The sequence below is a fragment of the Mus caroli genome, unplaced genomic scaffold (genome assembly GCF_978045245.1).
Source record: "Mus caroli unplaced genomic scaffold, Mus_caroli_1 scaffold_2, whole genome shotgun sequence".
Taxonomy (NCBI): Eukaryota; Metazoa; Chordata; class Mammalia; order Rodentia; family Muridae; genus Mus; species Mus caroli.
In genome coordinates this window covers 78,256,336-78,282,431 of record NW_028227257.1, presented here as the reverse complement: position 1 = coordinate 78,282,431, position 26,096 = coordinate 78,256,336, and the positions used below count along the sequence as shown (strand labels likewise).

At 41.2% G+C, this 26,096-nt stretch overlaps 1 protein-coding gene across 2 annotated transcripts in view; it reads left to right on the top strand.

Moving 5' to 3' along the window:
* The window catches only part of Pamr1 (peptidase domain containing associated with muscle regeneration 1), a 95,941-nt gene that overhangs the window by 18,423 nt on the left and 51,422 nt on the right, over nucleotides 1-26,096 (top strand). For both annotated transcript variants that reach the window (XM_021155746.3, XM_029474726.2), the window contains exons 2-3: nucleotides 13,281-13,457; nucleotides 19,080-19,208. In XM_021155746.3, the coding sequence (XP_021011405.1) occupies nucleotides 13,281-13,457; nucleotides 19,080-19,208 (306 nt within the window). The remainder of the gene's footprint in view (nucleotides 1-13,280; nucleotides 13,458-19,079; nucleotides 19,209-26,096) is intronic.

The window sequence follows — 26,096 nt, the reverse complement described above, 5'->3', positions numbered from 1 at the left end:
AATTTAGAGAGGTCGGAGGACTCTGCAGTTACACAAGGTTAATACTGATATGTGGACATAGGTGTGTCCTGTGAAAGTGTGACAGGAGAGATGGTCACCAAAATGTTGAGGCTATTTCTGAATATTAAGTTTTATTCACAATTTTCTTCAATTCTCAAAGCTTTCACAGATATCCCTCTCATAGTTCTTTTGTACTGAAACATGTACTATTTTTTTCGGGGAAAAAGAATGTGAGATGTGTACATCACAGGAAGTGAACCGAATATGAAAAACGGACTGGGTGATAATTAGTGGATTGTTACAAGGGGATGTTCTCAGTGAGGGACTGCATGCAGGCATGGATGGCCAATCTCTACAACTGCTTTTGAATCTTATTATGAACTTAAAATGGCTCTAAAAATGAAATCTTAAATAGCATTTTGGATCAGTAATAGTGACAGTATGCTTATGGTGTGCTAGCATGGCTGCCCTCTAAGAGGCCCAACAAGCAGATGAAAGAGTCATATGCAGATACTCACACCCAACCAATGGAGAGAAGCCAGGAACCCCTGGGATTGAATTAGGAAAAAGCTGGAAGAAGGTGAGGAGGAGGGTGATCCCACAGGAAGACCAGCAGTCTTAACTAACCTGGACCCCTGAGATCTCTCAGACACTGAGACACCAACCAGGCAGCATACATGAGCTGGTCTGAGGCCCCGGATGTATACAGTAGAGGACTGCCTGGTCTGCCTCAGTGAGAGAAGATGCACCTAACCCTCAAGAGACTTGAGGCCCCAGGGAGTGGGGAGGTCTGATGGGTGAGGATGGGGGGGGGTGGGGACATTCTCTTGGAGAAAGGGGCTGGGGTAGAGGAAGAATGGGATGATGAAGAGCCAGAGGGAGGACCAGAAGGAATGACTGGAGTGTAAAAATTATTAAATATAATAATAATAATAAATGTTAAGAAAGTATTTTGTAATGAAAAATTATTCTTCCCAATGAAAAAGCAGGTAATGAATTCACATGCGGAGAACCCAGAAGCAGAGGCAAGCAGAAGGACCAGTTTTAATCCTCAGCATGAATGGATAAAGCCAGGCATGGCTATGCATGCTTCTCACCCCAGCACCAAGGAAGGTAGAGAGAGAAGGCATCTCCAGAGCTTTCTGGCAAGTTAGCCTAGACAATGTTCTAGTGAGAGCCTCTGTCTCAAGGCAATAGATGGTGAGGGATAGATCAAGACAGTCGATATTTTCCTCTGGCTTCCATGTGAGGGCACATGAACCCTCATACCCACACACTTATGTGTATGCACCACGCATGCACACACACCCCAACCACCACATAAACATACCTGCAGCTTTGAGAAGATTATTTTGAAACGTGGGGAAGATACAAAGTAAAGTTGGCCTGGTCCCTGGAGCTTCTCTCCCCATTAGTAGCAGCTTGTTTGGCTTCTGCCAGCCCTGGACTTTTTTTTTTTTTTTTTGCTTTTTAGAATGAATTTCCTAGAAAAGGTACTTGATGTTTTTTTTTGTGCTTCCATAAATAAGGTAACTAAGGACTTCCAGTAAATGATTCTGACTGAAAAGAAAACACTGTGAAGACATTGCCTAAGAATACAGAAGTGCTTTCAAAGCTATGGAAATACTAATGTCCTTAGGATATAGAGAAAGCACCCTTAATATCTTCTGCTCTTGTTGTTTCTGTTGGTCTCAGGTTCTGAAACTGGCCCTTATCATCATCCTGAAACTCCTTAGATTCAAACAGCTGAAGTTCAGTCATCATTGTACTCTTCCCACAAATGTAATTCTAACAGATGGAGAAAAATCCCAAGACACTGCCCTTGTCTGCATCTTACACCTTCAGACCTCCTTAGCTGGTCAGCTCAAGCCACCATAAGATGTTTCGTCTGTCTCCTTACTTGTTTATGATTTCTTTTGTTTTCAATTATGTGGGTTTTTCCTATGCGCGCACACGCACACGAGCACATGTCTGCACACAGGGACATGTGCATATGTGTGCAGAAGCTGAATGAGGCACTGGATCTCCTGGATCTAGACTCACAGGTGGTTGTGAGTCCTTCAGCATAGTGTTAGGAACCTAATTCACATCCTATGCAAGAGTAGCAAATGCTCTTAACTGGTGAGCCGTCAGCTATCGGCTTATTTTTTTACGAGTCTGTTTCAGAGGCCACATTGCTACATCTTTCAATCTGAGAGAAGAAGGGCCATAGACTTAAACTATGAGAAAAAGACCTTTAAACAGTGGCCTCTATTTGTCACGTCCTATGTGCCTGGAAATGGTCTCATCTTTACAAATAGATCAGTTTCTTTCTATGGTTTTATTTAAATCACCCAGCCCATTTTATTGAAAGGAACTTTCGTGACTATTTATTTTCACAAGTTTCTCCTATGACAGTTTACAATCCTGTGGGGTCATCCGAACAACATCTACTACTCCTCTATGAAACTGTGATCTCCTTGAGGTCAGGAACGGGATGTATTGTTCTCTGTCTTATTCAGCAGTTAACCTCCTTCCTGGGACATATCTGACACTCAATGATTGCTTATTGAATGACATAGTTAATCCTTCAGTCCACCCATGCTTTTGGTACTGAGCCTAGTGGGGAAGTGAGGCACAGGGTGGTCATGTGACTTGCTGAGGGTTCGTCTGCTCTGAGTGGATCCAGTGAATTAATTCCTTATTGATTTGCCAACAGATGACTACAAACTTAGCAACTTCCAATAGCCCACATTAATCATTTTCTACTTTTGGAAGTCAGCTAAACCTAAAATGAATCTTAGGCAAAGTCAGGGTATTAGGTCCATTGCTTTCTCCTTTCTAGTTTCTAGAAATCCTTCCTCCCACATGGTCCCCTCCTCTAATTTCAAAGACCCTCATGTAAGATCTATCAGTGCCCCTCCTTTTCAGACCCTCACCCTCTGTTGTCCTTCCTACACCCTTGTTATGGTTATGCTGCTCACACCCTGACAATCAAGACCCTTCTCCCATCCCAGGATTTTTAAATAAGTTGTGTCTGCAAAATCCTTTCTGCCAGATTCCCCTGGGGTCATTCTCTGTGACCAAGATGGCTCTATTAATAGAACGGGCTAGCAGGGCAGAGCTGGGCTTGCTCACAGAAGTAAAGACATGCTAGTGAAATTACTTCAGGGAATTAATTCTTAGATAAAATGGAGTCATCCAGGCTAGAAATGAACCACTCTGCTGTTTGGAGAATAGGATGCAGCAGCAACCAAAATAGGACAAACCTTATTTAGCCTTCCATGTTGAAATACAAAGTCTTAGAAATTAATTTTACAAACTTGCAAATGAGTCACTGTGCAGTGACCCACCTCAAGGAGTTATTGGGATCTAGAAGTTTTTGGAAACCTGGGAGGAGAGGATGCTCTAGGGTGGAGAGATGGAGAACGTTAAGACATGAATCCACACCTTGGAAGCACAATTCTGTTCAGAAAGTACAAAAATAAACCCATGCTGTCTGGCAAGGCAGGGTAGTATTGAAGGAAGACTGTTCTAGGAACTTCCCCAAGGGGAAGAGCATGTCCCAGCTTTGATAGCATCCAGCAGAGCAAGCTGAGTCTCCTGGCTCAGAGCTCCAAGCTGGATCCTGTGAATTTGAATAGTGATTTGAAAAGTGTGGATTTGAATGCTAGTTCTAGCGACTGATTCAGTCAAGGCTTGCTTCCTCTACACTGCCTATGAGCCTGGCTGGCTGCTGTGACTGAGTTAGCTGCAGTTCCTAGTGGTTTGGGTTGATAAACTAGGACAGGCACCCTGACATTGTATCCATGGAGATTGGTTCAAGGACCCCTGTGGTTCTCCAAAGTCCATGTCTGATCAAGTCTCTCATATACAGTTAATCTTTGTGTAGCACTGAGCACACTTCTGTAAACTTTAGAGCATTTCTAGCTAATCAGACCTACTAAAGCTTATCACCATATAAGCAGTTGTTATTGTGTTTAGGTAATGATTTTATTTTTTTATGAGATTTTTCCCCCCTTTGCTTTTGTTTAATAGGACGCCACTTGAAAAGACAAAAAGATAACCCTACCAGGCAGCCTGACTGCCCCTGGCTTCATCAAACCCTAACATTCCAGATCTAAATTACAGAATTTAAGATCATTTACTGAAAAAGGAATGTAAAACATGTAAAATGACACCCTCAATAGAACACAACAAAACCTATTTTTAAAAAGTCTATATAAATGTTTAATATAGTTTCTTTTTAATTAGAAAATTTGACTGGAAGGTGTTTGAATGTGGGAATGGTGAACCTGTAGATAAGGAGGGCTGGCTGTAATGAAAACAGAAAGAATAAAAACATCTCTAAATGCTGAAAGACACCCCATAGGCTGCGGTGTGTGATAGAGGAAGCGGAGTGGGATGCTTGTGCAATTTGCTCTGATGAGACCAGGGAGGCCCACTGTTCAGGTGTGACACAGAGCTAGGACAGAGGCTGTGGGAAGAGCAAGGAGGAAGGACCTGCAGTGGGCAAGAGATTGGGGAGGGGGAGTTGTCAGGGAAACAGAGAAGATGAGAAATAGTGGTAAAATAAAGACCACATTGGGAAGGAGAAGGGGAGCGGGGAAGGGAAGGGGAAGAAGCAGGCTTTTCATCACTGGGAAGCTTTTTCATCACTGCAGAGCTTTTTGTATTGGCCTCTTGACTTCTATTTGTGTTTCTTATCTTCTTTTCCTTTTGAGAATGGATTCTTTTCATCACATACAATATATTCTGACTACAGTTTCCCCTCCCTCTTCTCCTCGCAGTTCCTCTCTGCTCCCCCTCCCCTCCAGATCCAATCCCCTTTCGCCTCTCTTTAGAAAGGGATGAGCTTCTAAGAGGTAACAACCAAACATAACAAAATAAAATATAACAAGATAAAACTAAAACTGTCATTTTGAGGGTGGACAAGGCAACCCAGTATGAGGAAAAGAGTCCCAAGAGCTGTCAGAAGAGTCAGAGCCCCACTTGTTCACACACTCATAAAGATACTAAACTGAAAGCTACAGTGTATATTCAGAGTATTTGGTACAGCCCTGTCTTGGCCCCGTGCTTGTGCTTCAGTCTCTGTGAGTTCATAAGAATCTTGCTTAATTGATACAGTGGGCCTTGATCTCCTGGTGTCCTCCATCCTTTTGGATCTTAACTCTTTCTACCTCTTCTTCTGCAGGGTTCCTCTGAACTCTGAGGGAAGGATTTGATGGAGACATTCTATTTAGGGCTGTGTGCTCCAAGGACTCTCTCCATGTAATGTCTGGCCATGGGGTCTCTGCATCTGTTCTTATTTACTGTGAAAACTTCACTATCAAAGAGGAAACTTCTCTGATGATGACTGAATAAGGCATTGATCTATGAATACAGCAGAATATCATTAGGAGTCAATTTATTGATTTTTTTTCAGACCAGTAGTATTTGGTTTTACATTAGGTCTCTGGCCTATCTAATTTCTGGTTCTTGCTCAAACAGTGTTGGGTATGGGTCAGTCTTGTGGAGTAGGCTTTAAGTCAAATCAGACATTGGTTAGCTACTCCCACAAGTTTCGTGCCACTGTTGCCCTGGTATATCTTGGAGTCAGGACAGATTGTAGGTCAAAGATTTTGTGGTTGGGTTATGTTTCTCTTTTGGTATTCTTTCATATACTGAAGACATTAGAGTGTAGGGGCGAAGGATCTGGTTTGACTTCTCCATGGTCAAAGAGTTGAGCTAATGTTGGCCTCAGCAATGGGGTCCTTGCTGTCAGTTTGTGTCAAGCAAACAATTGTTTTAGCAACAGCCTCAGTTGTTTGGGGAGTTCCATGGGACCGGCCCCCTAAGCCAACAACTCAATGCAACCCAGTCCCAGTACTACAAGACTTGTCTGGTGATAAGAGATGGCTAGTTGGGATTCTATATCCTCCATTATTAGGAGACTTTATTAGGGTCACCTTCATATATTTAGGTAGTTTTCTCTATGCAAGGTTTCTACACAACCCCAAAATTCTCCTCAATTGAAGCTGTCTCTCTCCACATTCCCTCCTTCAAATCTATTTGATCCCTGACACTCCTGTTTTTGTCCCCACTCACTCTGGGTCTACCCATGAAATCTAGTCTATTTTCCCCTCCTAGGGAGATTCATGTGTTTCCAGCCCCAGTCCCTTCTTCTATATCTAACCTCTCAGAATGTACAAATTGTAGGTTGGCTGTCATTCATTTAATGACTAATATCCATTTATAAGTGAATACATATCATATTTATCTTTTTGGGTCTGGGTTACCTCATCCAGGATATTTTCTAGTTCCATTCATTTGCCTGCAAATTTCATGATGTCATTTTTTTTAACAGCTGAGTAATATTCCATGAGAAAACACTACATAGTTTCTTTATTCTTCTGTTAAGGTTTGTTTCCAGCTTCTGGATATTATGAATAGAATAGCAATGAACATGATTGAGCTAGTGTACTTGTGGTAGGTGTTGTGTGTAGCTTTTGCTAAGCTCTGGGAATGAGCCTCACTACCATTCTTCACCCAGATTCTCTCAGGTCTGTGGATGAAAGACACAAACACACATGCTGTTCATTTTCATCTTTCCTTATGGGCTCAATAGCTGGGCACCCCAATCTACCTCTGCTAGTGTGCCCCTCCCAGTACTCCTAGATCAGTACTCTAAATCTGCCCTGAACTTCAGTTGCTCAGCTGCCTTCAGTCCCAGCTCAAGATCCCCAAACTCTCACTTGTAGAAGCAGCCTGTGCAGGTCCACGTGAGATTTCATATGGCTGGTTACTTTTTGCCCCTCTGAAGCATTGGTGAAAACCCTTTCTTCTCTTGTTGAATCTCCTGCTTTCCTGCGGGAACCTGAAAGTCTCACTTATTCCTTTCACCCAACAGTTGGTTCATGGCATCTTTGCTGATAGATCAGGAACCAATTAGAGAACAGGACCTTAGCAATAGAACCACTCCTAAAGGTAGGATGAAACATCCTTTGGGTTTATGCCCACGAATGGCATAGCAGGGACTTAAGATAGATCGATTCCCAATTGTCTGAGAAACTGACATATTAATTTCTATAGTGGTTATACACGTTTGCACCTATCAGCAGTGGAGGAGTGTTACTTTTGCTCCACATCCTCACCAGCATGTGCTGTCACTTGTGGTTTTGATCTTAGCCACTGTGGCAGATATAGGGTGAAATCTCAAAGTAGTTTTGGTTTAAATTTCCCTGATGGCTAAAGATGCATTTTTTAAAATGTTTCTAAGCCATTTAAGATCCCTCTATTGAGAATTCTGGTTAGAACTGTACTCCCTTTTTAATTGGACTATCTTTTTTTTTTTTGGCATTTTGTTTCTTGGGTTCTTTATTTTGGGTAGTAGTACCTTATTGGATGAAGAAAAATCTTTTCCCATTCTGCAGGCTGTTGCTTTGTCCTAATAGTGATGTCCTTCACCTCACAGAAGTTTTTTGATTTCATGAGATCCTATATATTAATTGCTGATCTTAGTGCCTGCACTGTTGATGTTCTGTTCAGGAAGTCTTCTCCTGTGCCATTGCATTCAAAGCTGTTCCCCACTTTCTATTCTATCAGGTTTAGTGTTTTATGACAATACCTTGGGTTTTTATTATTATAGCTCTGAAATACAACTTGAAATCAGGGATGGCGATACCCTCAGACGTTATTTTATTATTCAGGATTGTTTTAGCTGTCCTGGGTTTTAAAAAATTGTTCATTGTTGCTTTTCATATAAAGTTGATAATTGTCTTTTTAAGGTCTGTAAAGAATTCTGTTGGAATTTTGAAAGGGAAACTGTAGATTGCTTTTGGTAAGATGGCCCTTTTTACTTTACTATGTCAATCCCATCATTCCATGAGCATGAGAGATTTTTCTATCTTCTGATAATTTCTTTTTTCAATGATGTAAAGTTATTGTTACACATGTCTTTCATTTGCTTGGTTAGAGTTACCCCAAGAAATTTTATATTATTTGTGGGTACTGTGAAAATGGTTGTTTTCCTGATTTCTTTCTCAGCCTGTTTGTTGTTTGTTTATAGGAGGGCTATTTATTTATTTATTTATTATTATTTTTTTTTAGTTAATCTTGTATCTAGCCACTTTGCTAAAGATGTTTATCAACTGTAGGAGTTCCCTGGTAGAATTTTTGGGATCACTTACGTATACTATCATATCTTGTGTGAATAGCAATGCTTTTGACTTTTTCCTTTTCAATTTATATCCCCTTGATTTCTTTTAGTTGTCTTATTGTTCTTTGCAAAACTTCAAGTACTATATCAAAGAGATATGAAGAGAGTGGACAGCCTTGTCTTGTCCATGATTTTCATGGAATTGCTTTAAGTTTCTCTCCATTTAATTTGATGTTCAATTTGGCAATAGACTTGCTGTATATTTTCTTTAAAGTGTTTAGGTATGTACTTTGTATTTCTGATATCTCCAAGACTTTAATCATGAAGAGGTAATGGCTTTTGTTAAAGGCTTTTTCAGTATCTAATAAGATGATCATATGGGTTTTTTTCAGTTTATTCATATGGTGTATTACATTGACAGCTTTTCATATATTGAACCACCTGCGCATCTCTGGAATGAAGCCTACTTGATCATGGCGAATGATCAAGTGATGTGTTCTTGGATTAAGTTTGCAAGTAGTTTATTGAGTAATTTTGCATCTGTGTTCATAAGAAAAAATTATCTGTAATTCTCTTTCTTTGTTGGGTCTTTGTGTGATTCAAATATCAGTATAACTGTGGCCTTATAAAATGAATTTGACAATGTTCCTTCTGTTTCTATTTTGTGGAATAATTTGAAGAGTATTAGTGTTAACTTGTCTTTGAAATTCTGGTCTAATTCTGCACAAAGACTATCTGTCCCTGGACTTTTTTTTGACTGGGAGATTTTTATTGACTGCTTCTATTCCACTAGGAGTTATATGTCTACTTCATTTGTGTACCTAATCTTGATTTTACTTGGTAGGTGGTAGCTATTAAGAAAATTACCCATTTCTTTTAGATTTTTTAATTTAGCAGAGTACAAGATTTTCAAGTCTGTCCGTTGGAGTCTCTGGATTTCATCAGTGTCTGTCATATACTTTTTTTTTATTTCTGAGTTGGTAATTTTGGATATTCTCTTTCCATCTTTCAGTTACTTTGGATAACGTTTTGTCTAGCTTGTTGCTTTCCCCAAAGAACCAACTCTTTATTCTCTTTATTTCATAGATTCTTTATACTGTTCTCTTTGTTTCTGTTTTGTTGATTTTTGTTTGCTTCTTTTTGTTCTAGAGCTTTCAGGTGTGCTGTTAATACGGTGTTACTGTGAGATATCTCCATTTTTTTAAAATGTAGGCACTTCAGTACCATTTACTTTCCTCTTAGTACTTTGTATGCATTTCAACTGGAAAAATATTTTTATATCTAGGCAATTTTCATCTTTGTATATTGACAAAATGGTGGCCATTTTTCAAGTTCCTAAGCAAAAGAGGCTAGGCCTCAGCAAGTCTAAGAGTGATGTTAATTAACTGAAACTTGCTGTGAGTGCATTTCTCATTCTGTGGCTTGGAGTAAAATTTATGATTTAATGTCTATGTTATGAAGGAAGATCTATAAATTAGATGGGAATTCTCAAAAGTATGCATCTATTTCATGTGACTAATGTCACAAAATCATTGGAATAATTTACATTGCTATTTCAATGCCATTTTTGTAAATTTAAAAATTTTATGGTCTGAAAAAGATTTTTTCTTAATGTTACTTGGGTTAAATTACTGAGACAGAGAAGCTATTATTCATCTCTGGATACTATTTATTTTTCTTAAGCCTTTGCCTTGTGTTTACCTGTAATCAACCAATTTTATGGAATATATAATTTATTGTATTAAGAATAAAAAGGAATTTGTTGTACAGAGAATCAAATTAGTCAACAAATTTTCACACTGTTATAGCCTCAAAACAGATGTTGGAAAAATAGATTCATACTCAGTGAGTATATTTAGCTTAGAAGGTGGAAGAACGTGTGATGATGTTAGGATGTTGCAGAGTTTGTTTTATAAATCTTTGAGGAGCTGTGAGGTCTTCCTATTTTTTGATTGTTTCCTCCTAATCACTTATATCCTATCACGTGGCCAATCATAGCTTGAAAGTTTTATTGTTGATAAATGACTAAGGCACAGATAAAACATTAATATTCACTATTTACTATTATATTATCCTAAATGCAAGTGACTATATATAGTATCTTGCTTAAAACAGTTCTTTACAAAAGAAAAGCATTATCAGTCTTTTGTAAATTTTCTTGTTCTAAAGCAAAGTTATATTCTGTAGATAAAAATTATATAAAATAATATTTATACCAAAAAACTGAAGGATCAGCCTTCATCAGAGAAGTTGCTTCTTGCAGTAGATGGTAAATTAACAGAGACCCACAACTGGATAGTGTATGGAGAATGAGACTTTGGAGTGCTCAGACCTGAATGGTGAGCCTTTATCGTGTCCCTCTTCCTTGAGCAAGAGAGGGCACTAAAGGTTGTAAGTGCCAAAGATGGTGTGTGCTTTTAAGAAGATTATCATTTCCAGACACATCATATGAGCTCACAGAGTCTGTTATATCATGCTTAGCACCTGCATAAGGTTAAGCCAGACAAAATCCCAGCAGGATGAAAGGGAAGTGGGTACAAAGTCTCACCCCTAGCCAAGAAGCTACACAACTGATACCTGCTGGGAAAGTGAAAACCATTTCTCTCCAATGGAATGACACTGGGAAAATCAACCACACTTCAGGACAGGCCCTGTGCTCAGGAGTAATTGGCCAAGACAGATTGGATGCCATGATTTTTAGTGTTTTTTTTTCTTAAAGACAGAGAAAGAACATGAAACTGGGAGGGTAGATAGGTGGAGGAGTTGGGGTACAGGAAATAATATGATAAAAATATATTGTATGGCCAGGCAGTGGTGGCGCACGCCTTTAGTCCCAGCACTTGGGAGGCAGAGACAGGCGGATTTCTGAGTTCGAGGCCAGCCTGGTCTACAGAATGAGTTCCAGGACAGCCAGGGATATACAGAGAAACCCTGTCTCGAAAAACAAAACAAAACAAATTATGAAATTATCAAATAATAAATATAATAATATCAATGACAATGATAATAATAATAATAATAATTTATTACTGAATTCAGAATCATGTGTTTTGCCCCTGTGTGTCATCTTCTTTCTTTCACATCTAGATTTCAGAAGTTGGGCAACCAGCACAGTGACACAGCTGAGTACAGAGCATACCAAAAACAAAACCTCATGCCAATCTAAGACCAAGGCAAAAAATAATTGCTGTTCCATTGGTATTTGTACAAAATGATGAAAGAAAGCTAGTGTTTCTTAACTAAACTTTCATAACGCTAAACCCAATTTAATGAAGTATCCCATAATATTGAAAAAGTTCTTTTGCATGGTTCTAGAATCTTCTTTTAACCTGAGCCTGAGAGCAGATGTGATTTTTTTTCATGGATCTATTTGGTAAGTTAATAGTGACCAACTTCGTGTTGGAATTTACAAATGTGAGGGAGGGAAACAGAGAGCTGAACTACGAAAATCAAAGGTCTTGAAGCCTTCGCAGATGCTAAGCATGGTGCATACTGGGATCCCTGCAGAGAGTTTCTAGGGACGGCTTCATGGGACCTTGCCCAGACAGATACACTTCTTCCACAAATACCTGACCCACTTCTGCTTTCATGTTCTTATGCAACAATTTTAGAAATAGAAAGTGGGGGGAAAAAAGAAAAACAAGAAGACCAAATATGGCTGGCAGGGTTGTTTTTTAGCTCTAGTTTCTCTGTGCAGCCTCCAGCTGATTCTTCTTATAGATTTCACCAGATGGCTTTCTTTTTTTACTTAAGGTATGATTTTGCATTTATAAAAAGGAAATGGAAAAAAAGAAAAGAAAAAAAAGAGAGGAAAAAAATTCTACCCACAAACAAATACCTTTTCTCTTGTGAAAGAATTCTTGGTTGTACTAAGTTGGGCTAATGAGGTCACCCTTGACATTCTCTTAAACATACTAATGAAGGTACTTTTGACTTCTCTGTTGGTTTTATCTTTGAAGATACTATGACTGTGGCATGGCACAACACCGAAGAGCCAAGTTTGGAAGCAATGACATTGTCTCTATTTGGCCACATGCATTGCATTTGAATGGCTCCACCTAGAGGGTGGTTCCTGGGCTTTTCTGATGGACCCCATTGTTGGAGCCCTACAGAGGCCCCTATGGAGCCCTGCAGTTGAGTCTTTCTTGGTGAGATGCAGTGAACAATGCATGCAGCTAGGAAGAGTGACCAGCCATATCGCAAGAAAAGTAGAAATGAATGGAGAAGCTAGAGAAAGTACCCAAGGAGCTAAAGGGATCTGCAACCCTATTGTTGGAACAACATGACGAACTAACCAGTACCCCGGAGCTCTTGTCTCTAGCTGCATATGTATCGAAAGATGGCCTAGTCGGCCATCAATGGAAAGAGAGGCCCATTGGACTTGCAAACTTTATATGCCCCAATATAGGGGAATGCCAGGGCCAAAAGAATGGGAATGGGTGGGTAGGGAAGTGGGGGGCGGTATGGGGGACTTTTGGGATAGCATTGGAAATGTAATTGAGGAAAATATGTAATAAAAAATATTTTTAAAAAATTAAAAAAAAAAAAGAAAAGTAGAAATGAGAGGCAGTAGTTGATGATGAGTGCTTTGGTTTCAATCCCCAGTACGGCTAAAACAAACAAATATAGAATGTAAGGAATTTATATTGGTGAATTGATTATGAAGGCATTCTACTTCTTGTCTACGTGTATTTGGTGAAGTATTTAAAAAACTGTATGTATGTATGTATGTATGTATGTATGTGAAAAGCTTTCCTGTAGTTCAGAACTCATGACCCTCTTGATTCCACATCCCAAACACTGGGATTACAAGCATGTACCACCACTCCCAGTTCATGTGGGACTGAGGATCAGAACCATAGCTTCATGCATATTAGCTAGGCGAGTACTCTCCCAAGTGAGCCACAGCCACAGCATCTGAAGCATGAGTCTTTAAAGATCAAAAATAAGATGACATGCAGAATACATCTTATCTGCATTGAATACTCCTTGGGGTAGTCACCTCACTTTGGAGATACCGGCCTGGGAAGAGATCACACCAGTGCCTCTCATTCAGAAAAGATGACACTCTTGTAGGGCAAGGTTGCTTCTTAATGGTGGAGTGTTTATTGGTCTTCCCAATGCCTTTCAGGTCCTAGCCTCACCTGCTTGCTTTCCATTGCAGAGTACACGGTCATTAATGAAGCGTGCCCCGGAGCTGAGTGGAACATCATGTGTAGAGAGTGCTGTGAATATGATCAGATTGAATGCCTCTGCCCAGGAAAGAAGGAAGTGGTGGGTTACACCATCCCATGCTGCAGGAATGAGGACAATGAATGTGACTCCTGTCTAATTCACCCAGGTGAGTGTGCGGTGGGACACCATAAGTTGCTTTCACATTATCTGAGGTAATGAATAGGTACAGACTGAGTGTCTGAACTCTAGCAGGCAGCTATCCAGGGCTGTGGTGTCATAGTTATTAAGACTGACACAACTCGGCCAAGTCTGATTGCAGGCAAAGGGATCAGAGGAGTTAGTATTTTTTTAATGATCAAGTTATAAATCTGAGAATTTGTCCACTCATCCATTCACTTAGCAAGCAGACTGAGTAGCTCTTAGGCAGTCACAGGGAGGACAATGTGGTGTTTGGGCTTTTTTTTTAATTTTTAAATATTTATGTCTGTGTGTATGCATGTGTCAGTGTGTGCACATATGTGTTCATGCTTCCACAGAGGAGGGTATCATATCCATCCTCAGAGCCAGAGCTACAGGCAGTTATAAGCTGCCTGACATGGGTGTTAGAACTGGACTTAGCAAGCACTGTATATATTCCTAGACACTGAGCCATCTCTCCAGGCATTTTATTTAAAAACACATTGCCAACACTGCCAGAGCTTACAGCCTGCTGGGGGAGGTGGGAGGAAAGAGGTAGCTGTGATTGATGCTATGTAAGTGCTGGGATAGGGAGGCATCAGGATGAGAATGTGGTGAGGCAGAGGAGAGATCAATGAAGACTTAGTAAGCCAGGCGATGTGATGTGTCTACTGAAGATGGAAGCAGCGGACTCAAGAGGTCTAGGGGACTTGGGCTCAGTTGTTGACAGAACGTGCAAAGGGCCTATTCAAGAGGAAGCATGAGGTTTTGAGGAGCTCATTCCTGGGGGAAAAGCAAGTTCTTTCTGTGAGATGTGAAGAAAGGGAGGCAGACAAGAGAGTAAGGGAGAGCAATCTGAAGGAAGGAACAGGAGTCAGGAAGAGCGTTTTCCAACATCCTGTTATGAGATTCAGGCTTTAGGAGATCTTTTGGTAAAGGGTTAAAAGTAATTTCTCTTTAGCTACAGTTGGGAAAAGGACTGGAGGAGGCCAGGTTGGGGAGCAAGATGGGGGTGGGGGAATCAATGAGGACTGTAATGAATGCAATGCCATAATTTGGGATTGGACCGGAGGAGAAGAGTAAAGGGCGGGAAGAGTGGAAATCAAGAATGGTGGATGTTGAGCTTCTCAGCATGCTTCCATTGTGGCTGGTGCTGAGTGTTTTCCAGTATGAAAACCCTGGCACCATCACTGCCTTGCATTCTAACTCCTCCCAGGAGGCTCATCTTGCCCTCTAGGGCACATCAAATGGGAAACACAGAGATTTCAGGCGAGATTTCTGAAGGCTGACGAATGAAAGATCAAAACTGTGCTGGTGGAATTTCTCTCATTTGTATGCTCCCTTCTTTTAAAAACGGAGAATAGCATTGACAATGAAGCCAGGACTGACTTCAGTTCAACTGCACATTTGATTTCAGGAGAGACACTTAGCACCCAGCTTCCTGACAGGCAAGAGCAGCTTACAGAGAAATGACTGAACAATGCCCCAAGGTTCCTCTACGAAGGGTCACTTAGCCACAATCTGCCTGATTTTAACTACTTTGAGGATTTTAACTACTATGTGTTTACTGTTGGGTAAACACAGGGTAGCCTCAGCTATTATAAGGTCAGTCACATGATAGGCAAGAAAATCCACAGGCAGCACTCAGAATCTGTAATCCTTCTGCTGGTAGTGATGATTGGCTCTGGTGAGTGAAGGGCTCTCCCACACTAACCATTCTGCTACCCTAAAAGGTAAGCAAGGACAGGGAAAAGGGCTGCTTTGAAACTCCTCAGAGCAGTGAGCTGATGATGCACAAGCAGCCGCCATTGGGGACCAGAGAAGTCTCGACATTTATCACTGGGAACCTGCAGTTTGTTTGTAGTTTATCAGTTTTAGTTATAACCTTGTTTAGCATCTACATGAGCACATTTGAGGGCACTGAGAGTTCCTTCATGTCCTTTAGTCCTTATCCTGCAGACACGACTACTGGGATGATCACGTTAGCTTTAAAAGGCTTCTTGGGGTTCTACCATGCACAAGTCATTCAGATTTCATAGATGTTTCCAGCCCCAGATCAGTAATCATCCATTTCTCCCAGAAACTCTTGTTCTAAGAGCACAGTCTGGGTACTGGGGGTATTCCTGGCTTTTGGATTGTCGTTGTTAATAGGTAATCATTTTTAATTTCTTTCTTTGTATGATATTTGTGCAAGCAAGTGCGCGTGCATGCCCGCCACACGCACATATACACATGCATACACAGTGATGGGAATCAAGGCCAGGGTGCATGTTACCTTTGTGCTGCAAGCCCAGACCCTGATGCTTTTTAGACAGGATCCCTCTGTAGTTCAGACTGTTTTTGAACTTAAAATCTTTCTAACTCAGACTCTTGAGTGCTGGGGTTAAAGGTGTGGTCTATCTACCACGTATCTATCTCTCTATTAGTCTATCTATCACCTATTTATCTTTCATCCCTTTATTATCTATTCTCCACTCTTCTTTTAAAGAAAAAATCGCATGAAAACACTCAAGTCCATACATAGCAGCACAAGGGTATTTACTTCTTTGATTTTTTTCTCTGATGCTGAAAAACCATTTCCCATTAATATTAATGCAATTTCTTATCTCTCTCATCATATAGCATGCTGTAGATGTGCAAAATAACAATAGCACTGTATGTACCACCAGCAATCCTGTTGCATCCAGTTATGATTTTTTATGGTTACCCTTGACTTTAGAATACAGGCTGCTGGATGTGTATAATCAAAATGCTGTACTGTAAAATCAATGAATGTGGCTTCCGTTTTGGTGTTATGCCGCCTATCTAATATCAAGATAGGTTAATTGTTTTCTGTATCTGAAAATGCAAGGGAATAGGCACATGCATTGATTTTCTTTCCCCATTTCACAAACAGACGACAAACCGCAAATATTGCTAACTAGCTCACAGGATTGTTTTTCTTAACAATGTGTGCTGGAGATGTTTCGTATCAGCTAGATCTATTTTCTTCATTTCTTTTTACAGTTACGTGTGACTGCATTTCATGAATTATTATAGTTAATTGTCACTGGGTTGCTTGCAGCTCTTTGCTATTATAAATTAAATATTTACTATCTACAGTGTTTGGAACCCAACATATTTAGTATTTTAAGGTTTAGGGAATGTTGCATATATAAGCAATGAGATTCTTGAAGGGGGCACCCAAGGCTAAATGTGAAATTCTCTTCTTATTTCTTATACAACTTATATCCATAGTTTGAGGCAATTTTATGCAGTATTTTTAATATACCTTTTTTTGGTCTATTATCTGCCACATAAGGCTTTCTATATTATTTTCTACTTTTATATTATTTTCTACTTGTGGTGATGCACACGTGCGCGCACGCGCACACACACACACACACACACACACACACAAAATCCTATTTTGAACTGAAATATCTCAGATTAGGGATGTCCGATCTAATAACACTACAGTGAATGCTCTTAAACACAGCAATTAGAATGTTTACAGTTTATCTTTGAGGTAGAATCCTAGAAGTGAGGTCAGGGGTCAAAGGGAGGCATGTATGTTGTTTTCTAGCTTTTGTCTAATTCTTTGTGATTTCCTTTAGCGCTCATGATGAGGGTATATGAGGGTATTGTTTTGTCAACCAGTGTAGCAAACTATGTCACCTGGACTTCTATCAATCCCATAGGTGGAAGGTGGAACATACTATGGCTTCAGTTCACATTTCTGCCTTGAAAGAAAAATGATAGTCTTAGTTGTGGATAGATGTGTGGATTTAGCTCAACTGGTTGAGTGCAAGCCCTGGACTTGATCCGCAGCACTGCATGAGCCCAGTGTGGTGGCCTCTAATCAATCCCTGAACTCTAAGGTAAAAGTAAATAGGATCTGCAATAGCTCCTCTGGCAACCCGTGAGCTTCCTCATGTGTTTCCTGCTGAGCTTTGTCCATCTTCTTCTCTAGGCTGGGTTTTGTGGCTGGAACCTTAGGACCCTAATACGTAGCTGTGTCAAGGAACAGCATTAGCAGGGCTGTTGAGGGCAGTCTCTGAGTCCATTTGTCTCTTCAGTGACATGTGAGTGAGATTGGTGTTTGCAAGGCTCAGGAAGTCCACGGGGACTTAGTTATGGGGCACATGATGGGCTAGCCCCATCAATCATATCAGCAGCTCAGCTTCTCTGGTAAGACAGAAGGCATAGTCAGGAGGGAATGGAAAGAGAACTGTGAGTCACTCTGCTATAGAGGAGAAAACACACACATGCACACGCACGCACACGCGTGTACACACACACACACACACACACACACACACACACACGAAGCAAAGAAGCATGCTATCAACCCAAGCAAACAGTGGCCATCTCCAGCAGTTCATTAGTCATTCATTCTCTAAGATAATTTTTATTCAGTGCTATACTGGGTTCTGAAGATTTAATGCAGACTAAGATACTGCCCTTTGCTTGCTTCGACTATAGAAAAATGGCAATAAAGCAGGTGACATTAGGCATGGAATATACAATGGTAAGGATAAGCCAGATGGAATTATGGGAAAGCAGAATAATAATAGTTTGTGATCTGAAAGTACTTACTACTTACATGTCACTTTTGACAGGTTAATGTATTTTTAAACAGTACCAAGAGGCAGATACAATTTAATCACATCTTGACAGGTGAGGGCATTAGGGCAGGGCTGTGGTCTGTGTTTTGATAAGTGGGAAGAAATAATTTCTGCATTTTCTCACACTCTCTCTCAACTCTTCAGGAGACCTGGCTTTTGAGATGAACCACACCTGAACAATGCCCCAGCTCTCTCTGGTGTACTCTGCTTGCGATCTTCCTAGAGCAAGAGTGCCTGACATAGACAAATATGTATAGAAACACATTTGTCATTAGTAAATTAATGATTAAAACAAAATTCATAGTAGACAGCAGAAGACTAATTTTTGTATGTGCAATTATATACAGGTGATGTGTGTGTGTGCACATGTGTTCATATGTGTGTGGAGGCTAGAGGACAATATTGGCTGTCATTCCTCAGACATGGCCAATTGGTCCCTAACTGGCCTGGAACTTGCCAAGTAGTTTAGGTTGGCTGGCCAGTGATTCTTGGGGTTTGCCCATCTATGCCTCTGCAAAACTGGGATTACAAATTTATGCCATTATGCGTAGATTTTTTTTTTTAAACCTGGGTTCTGGGAGTTGAACACAGAACCTGGATTTCGTTCCCAGCCATCAGGTATAAGAAAGAGTGCTAACAGAATCCTCCAGATAACATTTTTAAAAAGTAAATTCTTTTGTTTATCTCAATTTTCTATTACACAACAAACATGAAATAAAAACTAGTACCATGCTAGCTGGATTCCATCATTCACTACAAACTAATTTGTATTACTTTCTACAAAACCATAACTGATCATCAATGTTCAAATCCCCTTCCATACTCCTTGCTTGAATCTGGGTGAATCTCCTGCTCCTTGGTATGAGCAGGTTCACCTAAGATCATTGATATTTTTCCAGGACTAGATACCAGGGCAGAGATGGGGCTGTGCAAAGAGACTTAGTTTGCCTCCTGAGAAATTAAAAATCTGAAAATGTGTAGACTAACAGTTTGGAATGTTTCAGGTTGTACCATCTTTGAAAACTGCAAGAGCTGCCGCAATGGCTCCTGGGGCGGAACTCTGGATGACTTCTACGTGAAGGGATTCTACTGCGCAGAGTGCAGGGCAGGCTGGTACGGAGGAGACTGCATGCGTAAGTAGACCCCCTGTGCACATGCACAAGCTCTGGCTTGGTTTACCATCCAAGTCTCAGCTTAGAATGCAACTCATGTTTATCTTGTTGGAATCTCAGTTACAGAATGCACATGGCTAGAGATAGGACTATCAAAGCAAAGATAGATTTCTATCTATCCAGGATGGATAGTGGACATGTGTTTGGGGTTGTGTTTCTAGAAGCTTCCTTATCTTGGCCTCAAGTTCACCTTTTGCTCAAATAGAGCCAAATACTTACACACACACACACACACACACACACATGCACATGCACTCATGCCATAATGGATATTCAACTTTGTAGGTGGCTTTGATCAGCAGACAGTGAAACAGGGTCCACGATTGTCTTGTGTAATGTATTTAAAATAGAAATTTCTCTGATACATTTCTTAACTCCTGGGTTAAGTTCTTGAAACCACATAAACTGCTAGCACACCATTTTACCCAGGAAGGGAATTCTTCTGGAAAGTACTTGATCTCAGAGGATCAGTCATTGTTATTCTTCTCTGAGCTTCAAAGCTCTTTGAAAGAGCTTTGGAATGGAAATCTGGTACCTCCCTCAGTCCAGGATGCTCCTCATGGCCAGCCTAGGATGTCCCCTGAGAGCCTGTATCCATGGCCAGGCCCATGTGGTGGGACTTCAGCAAACCTGCTTTGTTTGTTTCTTAGTGGGGTCAGAAGCTGTCAGGGTGATCAGCTGTACTTCTGTGAATGGCATTCCTAGTTTACAGAGACTTTGTTTATTGTGATGCTGTCCCAACTACTGGACCTAATTTATAGCCAGATGCTAGCAGTTTTAAGACTCCACCAAACCCAGAGGAAGAGAGGGGTTTGTTTATATTCCAGAGTGAATACAACAGTTCTAGAAGGTGGGTAAATTTTAAAGTGCTGGTCTCTACTGCTGATTTAAAATTTCTGTGCTACTTTAATTGGGTTCCAGGAAATTTAATTTGGGGCTTTGTAGATTTTTTTTTTTACCAGGCTGGTTAGCTGTGTGATATAACCTGCTTTTCACCTTGGCAGCTATTCTATGCGATGGTGGGAGAAAACAATGATCAGGGTACAAACTATAGGATGCTATCTATCCTATAGCACTGAATAAGTGTGATAAGTACATCGGAAGTATTTAGTGCTTTGCTTAGAGATAGTGAAAGCCTAATGTTATGTGCATAAGTGATATATTGACTTGTTTTCCATATACCTCTAATTGATAAGATGGTAGGAAGTCCAAATACAAAACTGCTCTCAGTAATAGATTAGGAGAGACGTGAGGTTCTGGAAATTGAGCTCAGCCAGTGAAGTGCTGGCCACGTAAGCACGAGGACCCAAGTTTGATCTTTAGCATGTATGTAAAGAGCTGGACATGATGGTCTGGGGGAGTTGGAGACAAGTGGATCACAGAGATTGTGGATGGCCAAGCTTAATCAACTTGGTGAGTGTCAGGCCAAGCATAGACACAAACAAACAAACAAACAAACAAACAAACAAACATCCAGGACAGACAGACAAGCAAACAAAGATAGAAAGTATCTGAGAAACGACATCCAAGCTCCTCTGATATCCATACACATGAGATTCATAAGCATGTATGTACACACACACACACACACACACACACACACACACACACACATGCATGCGCAATCTAATTCCTAAATATAACCTCTTCAGTCGGATAATGTTACATATACATAATGATATGTATATTTTCAGGGATGACCATTTAGCCTTGAACAGCTAATTGGTGTGCTCTTCCCTGAGGATGAGCACTTCCTCCATTCCCAGCATTCCTCCATTTTTTCGAGTTCCTTGTGTATGGCTGAGCCTTGTGGACCTTTCTTCATCCAGTTTTGCATCCAGTCCACTGATGTCATCCTCGCTCAGCTCGTGCAGTCATACACGTGACTTAATAGCAGCCTCTGATATTGCTAGGCGACACAATTTCCAAACAAACTCCCTGATCTTCTTGCATTTATGATCTTTCTGCCCCCTCCTCTATAATGTTTCTGAGCTTTCGGTACAGAAATATTCTGTAAATTTATCAATTGGAACTACATTCTGGTTAGCTATGATTTTTTGCAGTGGTCTTTGTCTGTTGCAAAGTTAGGGGAACTGATTTCAGTTTGTGTCAAGCTGACAAAAACTAACCCAGAAGGCCAGAAAAGTGACACCTGACAGAAAAGTGACACCTGACAGAAAAGTGACACCTGACAGAAAAGTGACACCTGACAGGTAATTCTAGCAAGAGATCAAAGGCTCATTGAAGTGGAGCCAGTGCCATGTGCAACGGTCATAGTTAGGAATGCTTCTTCAGTGGCTAGGTGGGAGGAAAGAGCAAGTGATGAGAGGAGCTTAAAGAGCAAGACACCACTCACTGACACGCTAGAAGTATAGCGAGGGACCTCAAGTTTGTCTGAATAGAAGGTACCCAGAGATATCCCATGCATGGCTTTCCTAAAGTCTCTGTCAGTTGAGCTTCAGTATAAGAGCTGGCTGCAGAGTCTGACTGGTTGAGTTACCAACAGTACCACTCTAAGAGTTGAGCTTTCTTCAGGACAACAGAGCTGGCCCAGGGAACATAGTGATCCTACTAGACAGGTTAAGGGGGAAGTTTGTGGTATTATTTATCAGATGGTACATTCATTCAAAGGAATGCACCCCAGGTGCTGGACACATAACGACAAGCAGGCAGACATGGTCTCTTCCATTGTAGAGCCTGCCATTCAGCAAAGGAAGATAAAAACAACAAGAACAAGTAAAAACAAACCTGGGGAGCGGTTCATTCTGTGAAGTAAACAAACAGAAGAAGGGCCAGATTCCTCTCTGCATCCGATTCTGTCTGGGACACATGGGAGGCTCTGATTGCATTCTGCCTGTTTTGAAAGCCTCATTCCACACAGTGTATGCCATCACAGCCGCAAGTACAAATGGTGCATTTCTTATGGAAGCCCAGTCTGGTCATCACGGATTACAATGAACCCTCAAGGAGAATGAATTCCATCTGTGGAAACAAGGTCAAATCCAAGATGACAGCAGTTTCATGTTCTTAGGTGCTTGTTGCCCTATGTAAACTCAAAGCAAATGCAGGGGAAGAAGCAATGCATTTGTCTGTCTGCTGAATGCTTATCTGGAGCTGGCCATTATACTGCCTTCTGTGAAGGTGAAGAGGGGACACCATACTTGGGTGGTCCTATTCTAGCTGGGGCACAATACAGGTGCTGCAAAGCTGTACCACTATCTTCCCAGTAGATGGCGCGCTCAAACAATCCTTTCCGGCCTGTCCTTTCTCCTGAAGGAGGAGGGCTTCTTTCCTGTAGGGAAACTTTCCATTTCCCTTCCTGAGTAACAAGTACAATCTTAGCAGGAAAGGGGAAAGGCAGGTCAACACTGAGAGGCCTCAGACATTTGGACCTGGAGAGACAGAACAGCACCTTAATTTGTTACTGTCTGTACTCATGATGATATTAGCCCACCTCCTTACCGTCTTAACAGTCAGAATGTGATCGTTTCATCCATGGTTATAAGATTCTAGTCTCCAGGAGAGTACCTGCATGCCTAAGTCTGGAACCCAGGGAGTTTGATCATTTTCATCTTTCTGCATTAAGACAGATAGTTTGGTGGTCTCAAAACTATCTGTGCTGGGAGCCATGGGTGCTATATTACTAAAACAAAGATCTATTTCTTTGTACTTTTCTCAATGTTTCAATTAGAATAATTTCAAGTCTTCAGGGTTGAAAGAACTCTCTGTGTCCATGCTGTCTACCTGGATTCACCAATTATCACTTTACAAAACATGACATTATCTCTCTTTTTAATATGTTAGTTTAATATGTTTAATATGTTTAAGATGTTAGCATAATCTCTCCTTCCTTTGTTTTCCTCTTGAGACAGGGTCTCAGGATGTAGCCCATGGTGGCCTGGAGGCCTCTGTCTTCCTGCTTCATCCTTCCAAGGGCTGGAATGACAGCTGTATTTCATGATGCCTAATTTTTCTTTCTGAACCTCAGATTTGGCCAGTGAAGACTTTAAAAAACACCGTCACACTTGTTTTGAGCACCCCTCCCTCCTCCTTTTCACTCCTCATAAGCATTTTGAGTTCACCTGTACTTCTCTCCCAGGTCCTCAAACCAGCAACTTCTCTGTGACTCTGGGTTTCTTTCAATGGGGGCACTCAGGGCTGTGACTACGTGCTGGCTATTTGAGGGGCTGGTATCTAAAGTCAAGAGCAAGGCTGCTGTCAGAGCTCGTTAGACTGCAGAGTTGGCTTCTTTTATTGATTCTTTGAGAATTTCACATCATAGTCCCCAGTCACACTCACTTCCCATTCCTTCCATATCTGTACCCCATTGCGACTCCCCAACAACAACAGCAACAAAAAACAAGTCCAGTTTGTGTTGTCCGTAGACTTACTGGAACATGATCAAACTCCCAGCAGCCTATTCCCTAAAGAAAACTGAGACTCTTCTGCCTGCCCCTCAACCAGAAGCCATCGATTGTGGGAGCAATTCTCCAGCATCCTTGTCACACTTTAAAGAGTTCTCTTGGTGGCTTCCTTTTTAAGCTGTTACTTTTCAGGGAGGGGGTTGGGGCCTGAGTAGGGGGTGTCCCAGAAGCCTTCCATCTTCCTCTTTTTCAATTGAGTGCCTGCAGCCACCAACATCACTGCCAAAGTATCTTCCTTGCTCTTTGATCTGGAGCTCAGATCATGGGCTTCCTTGTGTTTTCTGGTGACAGCATAGACCATAGACACAGCCCCTGGTGGTAGGACCCACATGTAGGCCTCAGCAGCATCATGGACTATGGTGACCCTTGGAGGAGGTCCAATCCAGAAAGTGAACCATTGTTCACCTACGGTCTCCATCATTGCCTAGAGTCAGGGAGATCTTGCAGCTGGGTGGTATGCTCTAGGTCGGAGCTGCATCTATGTGAGCCCCAGGCTGCTTCTTGCCATCCTGCTGACCTCATGGGTAACATCCTGATCCACTGTCAACCCTAGCCTTCTTTCACACCTGCCTCTGTCATTGCATCTCCAGTTCTGTCTCTCTCCACAGTGTGAGCACTGTTCTGCTCTCCCATCTTCCCCATCTCCGTCGCACATTTGTTCACTGTAGTAACACCTGCCAGCCCATGTGCCCACATGGAAAAAATTGACTTCCTTAGTGGAGCCGTCCTGATGACCTCCAGGGCTGGTTTCTGGAATGAGATTTTTTTTTTTTTTTGTGGGAGGAGGTCAGATGTTTTGGTTCTCTTCTTAAATTTAATTTTCATTGTATATATTCATTGTACATGGTACCACGTTACCTAAGGACAATTGTGCACAACACTGTACATTGAGCATATTTTCTCCATAACCCCACCCCCACTTTCTCACCTTCATCTTCCATCAGCCCCCTTTTCCCGTCTACTTCCATATCATATATACATACATGATTTTTATATATTTATGTAAAATGTAGGAGCCAATCACATCTTAGAGAAAACATGTGATATTTGTCTTCCTCAGACTGGCCTAATGTGTTTAATACCATCATCTCCAGTTGTACCCATTTTCTTGCAAATTCAACTTTGTTCTTCTCTAGCGTTGAAAAATTCCGAGTATATAGGTAACATTTCCTTAGCCATTGCCGTGCTGTTGGACACTTAGGTTGGTTCCATAACTTAGACACTGTGAATAGTTCTGCAATACATGTCAATGTGCAAGCGCCTCTGCTGTGTGTTGGCTTGGCAACCTTCAGGGGAAGACCCATGAGTGAAAGAACTGGGTCATATGGTGCTAGCTTGGGGTCTTGTTTTGTTTTGCTTTTTGTTTTTTTGAGGAAACTTCATAATAACCGGACTTGCTTATTTCCCCTCCAGCAGTGTATAAGGGTTTCATTTTGCCCTCATTCTTGCCAATATTCATAGTGATTCATATTTTTTAGTGACTGCCATTCTAATTGGGATGTGAAGGAATCCTAACATAGTTTGAATTTGTATTTCTTTGATGGACAACAAGCATGAACATTTTTTCCACATGTTTATTGGCTATTTTTGTTTTATCTTTTGCAAACTGTCCATTTCATTAGCCCATTTACTGATTGGGTTGTACAATTTCTTACGGTTTAATTTTTGAGTTCCTTGTATATTCTACATATTAATCCTATCTCAGACATATAGCTTCTGAAGATTTTCCTACCATTTTGTAGACTTCTTCCCCACTTGATTACCTATTTACTTTGCTGTGCAGGAGTTTTTAATTTCACAAGGTCCTGTTTATCAACTGTTGCCATGTTTCCTGGGTGACTTAAGTCTTATTCAGAAAGTCTTTGCCCATTCCTGTATCTTGAATCATTTCCCTACTTTCCTTAATACATTCAGAGTTTTAGGCCTTACATTAAGATCTTAGATCCATTTGGAGTTGATTTTTATACAGGACCAGGGACAGGGAGCTAGTTTCATCTAAAAATGGTGTTTACTTAATGTGGCCCTCAGGCTTCTCCTGGCTCCCCCACATGAGCTTCAGGAGGACCCACAGCCCTGAGGATATTACTGTGTGACACTGTAACCAATACCACAGGGATTCTGAAGCCTCAACCCCTGAAGGATACTGGGGATCTAAAGAGGTTAGGAAAGCAACCCATATGAGAGGATTTATAGGGAGAGATTATGGCCCCTAATACGTTTATCTTCTTACTTGTGTTTTGGACAGAGGCAGAGAAGCAGAAGAACTGGCTGTGAGCCATGCCCCCAAATGTTCGAGGGCTAGAGCATCCACGATGATGTGTGTGCAGGCAAACACACGAGCCATCTTAGATGACTAAGAGAAAAATTTGAGACGGGGAGGATCAGAGGAAGGAGGAGGGTTGGGTAGTGGTCGGGAGACAGTGAA